The sequence below is a fragment of the Aplysia californica genome, unplaced genomic scaffold, assembly GCF_000002075.1.
Source record: "Aplysia californica isolate F4 #8 unplaced genomic scaffold, AplCal3.0 scaffold00722, whole genome shotgun sequence".
Taxonomy (NCBI): domain Eukaryota; kingdom Metazoa; phylum Mollusca; class Gastropoda; order Aplysiida; family Aplysiidae; genus Aplysia; species Aplysia californica.
The window spans coordinates 285,560-292,885 of record NW_004797992.1 but is presented as its reverse complement, the minus strand read 5'-3'; the positions used below and the strand labels follow the sequence as shown (position 1 = coordinate 292,885).

General features: G+C 39.9%; 1 protein-coding gene across 1 annotated transcript in view; it reads left to right on the top strand.

The window, feature by feature from the left end:
- LOC101864334 (macrophage-expressed gene 1 protein) overlaps positions 1-4,452 on the top strand; it is a gene marked incomplete in the record, with an annotated part of 15,264 nt that extends 10,812 nt beyond the window's left edge. The window contains 5 exon segments of the mRNA XM_013088316.2: positions 421-544; positions 1,563-1,732; positions 2,209-2,352; positions 3,159-3,297; positions 4,139-4,452. Of these exon segments, the coding sequence (XP_012943770.1) occupies positions 421-544; positions 1,563-1,732; positions 2,209-2,352; positions 3,159-3,297; positions 4,139-4,332 (771 nt within the window).
- Between the last annotated feature and the right edge of the window lie 2,874 nt (positions 4,453-7,326).

Sequence of the window (7,326 nt, the reverse complement as noted above, 5' to 3'; positions counted from 1 at the left end):
TCTCTCTCTCTCTCTCTCTCTCTCTCTCTCTCTCTCTCTCTCTCTCTCTCTTCATTTCCATTTTTATATCAGGTATTCAAAAAATAATTCATACGAATGGTCGTCAAATAAAGTGTGTGACGAAAATTCGATCAGCTGTAACCTTCTATGTTTCGCTGGTTTTTCGTTTAAACACATTCGTGCAGCACAAGTATATCTAAGAACCCGAACCTGTCTAAGATGGCCACCCAAAGCCATTCTATATAATAATATTAAAAACGCAAAAGGGGAAACTGGAAGTGGTCGTTTGTACAGGTGATTGTTTTGTGCAGATACTGGTCGTTAAATCAGGTTCTTCGTTTGTAAGAGTTATTGTCTTGGACTGGTGGTCGCTAAAGCAAGTTTGACTGTACATGTATTCACCTGCATACTCTTCCTCAGGCCTGCCCTGCCAATTTCTACGCTCTCCGTCTCTTCACGGACCTTCAAGTCTGCCTCAGCGACGACTTTGAGCTCTCCTCTGGACAGTCGATGCCTTTTGGGGGATTCTTTAGCTGCGATTCTGGTAAGTAAGTAAGTAAGTAAGTAAGTAAGTAAGTAAGTAAGTAAGTAAGTAAGTAAGTCTATTCAGTGTCTAAGGCCATTGGCCCTCATCACATCACATAAAACACCCATTTGATTAGTAAAGTTTCCATAATGGGTTGTGCACATATCTCTTATCATGGGTCAAACATTGCACGTTTCTGTCACTGGGCCGAGTCAGGCTGGAGGGATTAACAATTTCCTTTGATGGACAAAGTGTGAACAATGGAAAATAAAGTGAAATTCATCTTCAATTTCATGAGAGTCATCGTCGGAGTCAGGCTATTTTTCAAAACGTTGAAATTTTGATTTCATCGTCAGAGTCAACTATCTTACTGAACGTTGAAATTTTGAGTTTCTTTTGAGACAATCTTGGAACACATTTGCTGTCAAAGACAGGGTGGTCGCACTTGACAATGCAGGATCATAAAGATGTATGAAAGTTCAGAAGAACAAACCCAATTTCACCTTAGAAATAACCAACAATTATGTGATGTATTATGCACCTTTAAGAACTTTAAAACCACCACTAACAAAATGCGCTAAGAAAGATTACATAATGCCTGTTTTCGATAAATGTTTACTTTTTCAATCCAAACTTCAACCCACGCAGATGGTTGGAGGGCGCAATAGTATAGTAGGTCGATGTCTAATTTCTTTCCTTTCCCTCTGTGGTTTCTGCCTGCCTATTGTATGGGATAGAGCGATATGTAAAAATACAATATTTTATCACTAGTAGTAGTAGTAGTAGTAGTAGTAGTAGTAGTAGTAGTAGTAGTAGTAGTAGTAGTAGTAGTAGTAGTAGTAGTAGTAGTAGTAGTAGTAGTAGTAGTATCTTCCTTTTCCTCGTCACTTCATCTTGTCGATCTGCCTCTTTTAACTCAAACTAAACTACCCCCCCCCCCCCCCCTTTTTACCACCCCCCCCAAGTTACCGAGAAATTTGAGAAGAGCCGTGTAGCCATCTATAATTCACGATTTTTCCCACCGTTCTGTATAAAGGGAACCCACTGTCGACGGGTCCTGTCCATCCGGTTTCCTCCTCCGGCACACTCAAGGCCGACGCTCGTCCATCCCTGGGTGCCTTCATGGCCAGCAATAACGGAAATGACCACAAGTCCAACCAGAAGTGCCCCCATGGATACAGCCAGCACATTGCAACGACAGTGCAAGTAAGAGAGAGCTTGGGGAATATATATTTATTATTTCTTTACTTATTTTGATGGGTTTTTTCATCGTCTATTTCATTTGTATTAATGTCATAAAATAGAATCAATTATTAGTGACAGGAGCTTGTCATGTAATGGCTTGGCCCTTATCTGTTGCATGCAAAAGACAAAAGTTCGATTCCCGAAAAGAGGAAATCTAAGTTCAACTAGTGAAGCGCACAAAATGTACATATTCATTTCACATCAAATGCATCATTCTACCACATTCAGGAATTTAATTACAAGACCTTTAAAGTTGTATAGATACCTACTCGAAAAAGCTGTACACATTAAATCATTAATGTTTATTCTGACAGTAGTCTTATACTTCATGGCAAGAAACTTCTTTTGTCTTTTTTTCTTTGTTTTTAGAGGTTCATATCTGCCACTGCGTGATCTTACCTTTTTCTGTCTCCCCTCCCCTCCCCTCCCCTCCCCAGGGCTGCTCCGTCCACTACTGTATCCTGTCTGGCTTCCTGTCCGGCCCCCTGACCCCGCCTGTGAAGCGTCCTCCGTACATTGACCCGCCCTCTGTGCCGGCCGTCGCAGAAGACAACCTCCTCATGTTTGACCTCAACTCACAGGTAAGTGGGTCTGTTACAGTGTTAGTGCAACTGCTTAATTAAAGAAAGTTGTTTTTATGACAAAAACTAGGTGCATTTTAAATTTTTTGTTCTTCCGAAATTTGCATTTTCTTGTTAAAACTATTGAGGGGTCTTAATTGCTGGTCAACTCGATGTGAATTTTTTTAATTCTGTTTTTTCCATGCCATTCTCTGAGGATGTAGGCCTACTTACAGCTCGAAACAGATATCTACATAATAAAACCAATGTTGCTGACCACAGTAGATGTTGATTAAAGAGAACATAATAGTAGTGAAAATGATAGGTCACACCAATGCAAAAAGTTTTCATAAGTGGCCAAACTCGATGGGATGTGAAGAACGTATTCTGTGACACCTGACCACTCCCTCTATCCCCGCAAAAAGAACGTATTCCAGTACATGAAATAGGCCTTTGCAAAATGAAATGCTCCTATTGGCTACTCTTGATCTTTTCTTTGCTAAAGCATGAACCAGAAAAAAAAACGTTGATGACGACGAAACATTAGTGAAATAACATAAATAATTTTGTTTTGTATGTTGACGTTATTGAGGCGCACTTTGAACGATATCGGTCATTTTATGATTTTTTTTAAATAACTCAAAACAGATTGCAAAAAGACAGCAGGATTGTTGGGTCTACCAGTGCCCACCCCACCCCCTCCCAAAAAAAAAGAAACAAAAAACAAAAACCTACCCCCCAGAGAATCAACACCTTAAACGACATATTAGCCCTTCCTCTGTGATCCAAACCCTTCTCTTTCAATACTTTCATGTTTCAAATGTCAGACGTGGCTGAAGAATGAGAAGGCACGAGAGTACCAGACTGTTCTCATGACCAAACTCAACGTGGCTTCCCCGGAGGAAGCGGAAATGAAACTCAGTCAAACAACTGGCGGAAGCGGCTTGTCAGTTGGTGCAGCTGCGGGTGAGTTACGCATGCGTAGTTTGAGTTTGGATTTTGTGCTCCAGGACTAAGTTTCTACAGACACAATTGTTGGTAGATTTAAAAGGCAAGATCTCTATTAACGTTCCTTTTCTCATTTTTATTTTTATTTCTTTATTCTTCTCTTTTTCCCTTTTTTTGGGGGGAGTCACGATATTGTTTTGGTTTTTTTAAACGTAATTGTAGACCATACATATCATGTTGTTCTCCTACTCAAACTTTTTAATCCGAAGATAGAATCTGTATCTTGTATTGCTTGTGGGGGTGGATTTGTTTTCTATCTCAGCGACGTATTATGTCCATCAAGAAATGTTTTGGTCATGTGTTGCTCCAACAAGGAATGAAAAATAAATAACCCGCCCAAGACCATCCTCTGCGATACAGTCTATAGACATTTGATACCGAAAAAAATATCCCTTCGTTTACGTATTTGCATACTCTGTGAAAATGTCGTGATATTTTTAATTAACCATAGCTTCTCCAACTTCATAACTTGTCATAAAGCCATCAGCGTTGAAAGAGTCTACATAATATCTTTAAAAATTATTTTTTGTTCCAACTCCTACGTCTGTGGTGAAATAATTATAATTTTAGGCGCTTTGCCTTGTGCAAAAGAAGACTTGATTCGAGTCCAGAGTGGGGATATTTATTGTTTCAAATTTAACCCATTTTCTGTTAGAAAGCTGTATCCTTATCAATATCAGCCAGGGTCGATGACGGAAAAGGTTGAATCAACTTGCAAGCATAAAATTCTCTAAACTATGTGGATGAAGATTGCAATCTAAACTGTATTGATGTATTTTTCCACACTATCCCTCCCCAGGAATCTCTGTCGCAGTGACGTTGGCCTGTGTTGCTATAGCAACGGTTGTCGTTGTGGTTGTTCAGAGGCGGCGCTCCAAAGGGCGGGGAACATACCGGCGTCTGGTGGAGGAGTCCTTCGAGCCGCGCAGTAACTACGGCTCTGCTGCTCCGGGTTCCTCGGACGTTCCAGGGACGGTTGTCTCCGTGGACTAGAGACACGCCTAAGCTGTGCCAGAAAGTCGAAAGCGATCATTATTATTGTTGATGTTGATATTGGCTTCTGCATTCCACCCCATCATGGATTCACCTTCCTCCCCCCCCCCCCCCTCCCAATCCCTTCAAATACGAATATACATTTACACACAAATAAACACTCGCATGCACCATAGACACATATACCCACACATACACACACACACACACAAACACACACATACACCGTACACACATATACTCACACATACACACACACACATACACCGTACACACATATACTCACCCACACACAAACACACACTCACACACATACACCGTACATACATATACTCACACATACACACACACACACCCACAAACACACACACACACACACACACACACACACACACACACACACACACACACACACACACACACACACATACACGCAAAACCCACACCCTACGCACAAAAAGCTAGACACAACATTACGTCATTATGTTGAGTCACATCCCACCGTTCCCTCACAACGAAGAGAATCTTCCCAGGAGTAGCCTCCTTTTGTGTGTTTTATTGTTATTGTTACTTTTTGTTGTTGTAGTTTTTTGTCTGTTTATTGGCGCGTTTTTTTTCTTTCTTGTGTTTTTGGTAAGTTTGTTTGTTTTGTTTTGTTTTGTTTTGTTTTGTTTTGTTTTTGTTGTGTGGTTGTTTTTGTTGTTTGTTTGTTTTGTTTTTTTGGGGGGTGGGGTTATGCTGTCTTTTGGGTTTTTTAAGAGGGAGTGAGGGGTGGGTTTGTTTTGTGGGTATTTTTTTTCAGAAACAGTTCCAGGCATGTCACAATACAATGACTGTACTAGTCTATCTTGTCTGTGTTTGCAAATCACTCGTGATAAACGCATTTGTGTCTCTTCTACTTTTTAGCTGACCAAATAATGTTCAAAGGGAACCTGATGATGATGATGATGATGATGATGATGATGATGATGATGATGATGATGATGATGATGATGATGATGATGATGATGATGATGATGATGATACGCATAATATGTATCCGTCCTCCGAAAATGGGCTGGTTCTTTTCTCTTTTCACTTTATGAGTACCCGGCACACGCTTTCACATTTTCACATTCTAAAATGTTCTGTTTCCAGGGAAATGTTCCTCCGAGCTACGTATTGAAGCGAACAAATCCTAGATATCTAGATATTCCAAGGTCGAATTATATTCAATTAATTGAAGGCCGAGTGTATTTCGGTGAACTGTGATGGAAGCTAGGCTTGTTTGTAAATATAAAAGTTACTTTAAACTGGGCCAAGTACAGGAAAAATGAATAATCTAATGGAAGGTTCAGTTCTAATGAGCTAATTAACATAATTTGTTTATCATCATTTTTGTTTATCTTTGTTTTCATGTTTTATAATGAAAATAGTTTCAATATATATATTGGTACTGTTATCATTATCATTATTCTTACGGGGCTTTTTTTCTGAAAACGTCTCAGAAGTAGTAGTAGCAGTAGCAGCAGCAGCAGCAGAAGCAGAAGCAGCAGCAACAACAGCAGCAACAACAACAACAACAACAACAACAGCAGCAGCAGTAGCAGTAGCAGAAGCTGTAGCAGCAACAATAGATAGTAAAAATGATTGTTTTAACCTGTTCTGATTTGGAGGTGCGGGGGTTCTAAAACGTTCGTTTACATACATGTTGGCGGGGGTGGGGAAATATTTTTGTTTTCCGCTGGCGGGTTTTTCGGTTTGGAAATGAGAGCTGGCGGGGGGGGGGGGGGGGCTATTTTCTTCAACCCTATTCCCCAGAAATCGAGCGGATGGTGCTAATCAAACCAAAGTAAAATATGTTTTCCTCTTATCGTCTTTCTTCTAGGTACGCGATGCCGCGAAAGCATCTGACTGGTGATTTGTAAAGTTATCCCATGACACTAGTTTGCTTCAATTGTTCCAATACGTTTAATTTAAAAACTTTTCCCTCTTCTATCTCGTTTAGCCGAATCAAACCAGAACAATGCTATCCGGGGCTGATGTGAGGAATCAGAATCACTCGAATTTTTGCATAATATTCTGACATACGCTTGACGGGTACCTCGATGGGTAATAATCTAGAATGACATAGCATTAGCGGTTTGCCAATCCGCTACTTTAGAATTACAAAGCTCTATCTGCTTTGTGCCTAGTTAGTTTTGAGAAGTTGGACGTCAAAAATGTTGGGTTTCACAATATGTCAAGCTTTTTCGGATGCTATTCGTTGAATACCTCGATAACGACTCAGAATAATCTTTCGGTTTTGATAGAGCAGATACAACATTTGGCTTATGACTTCATGGTCTTAGTAGCTCAAAACGGCCAAAAGTGTCACATAGAACTTTGTAATTCTGAGGTAGCCAGTTAAAGGCAGCATTACTGACAAATGTGCCTGTGAGAATAAGAGTGGTGTATCTCCAATAAAAATTTGGGTCAAAACTGACTTATCAATTTTGTGAAATAAAGCTGTGTCACGTGTTTGTCAAAATAATGGTCTTATCCCTGGACAGTTTTGTAGGATTTTCTAGTAGGTGGTACAGAAACTGAATTTATAGATTCAACTTTTCTGAAACTGCGAAAAGATAAACCAATATGTGTTTCTTAATCTACTCGAAGGAGTAAGACAGCTCTTTTTCTCATAGGTACAAAAACTTCCTTTTTAAAAAGAAAATCGCCTATTACATCTTACCAGCTAATTACCAAAAAAAATTGTTTTCCACATGAAATGTTCAATAAAAGCATTGTTTATTACAAATATAGTTGTTCTTGAATTAAGATTGTATGATGAATCCAACCATTGTGTTCCAGCTCCAGCAAGGAAGTAGACGGGCTCTTCGCCGTCGTGTTTTGTAGGAATTCATACTTGAAGTTGAAACGCACACTTCAACAAACGCACACGCACACACTACTACTTCTACTACTACTACTGCTGCTGCTTCTGCTGCTGCAGCTGCTGCTGATGATGATGATGAA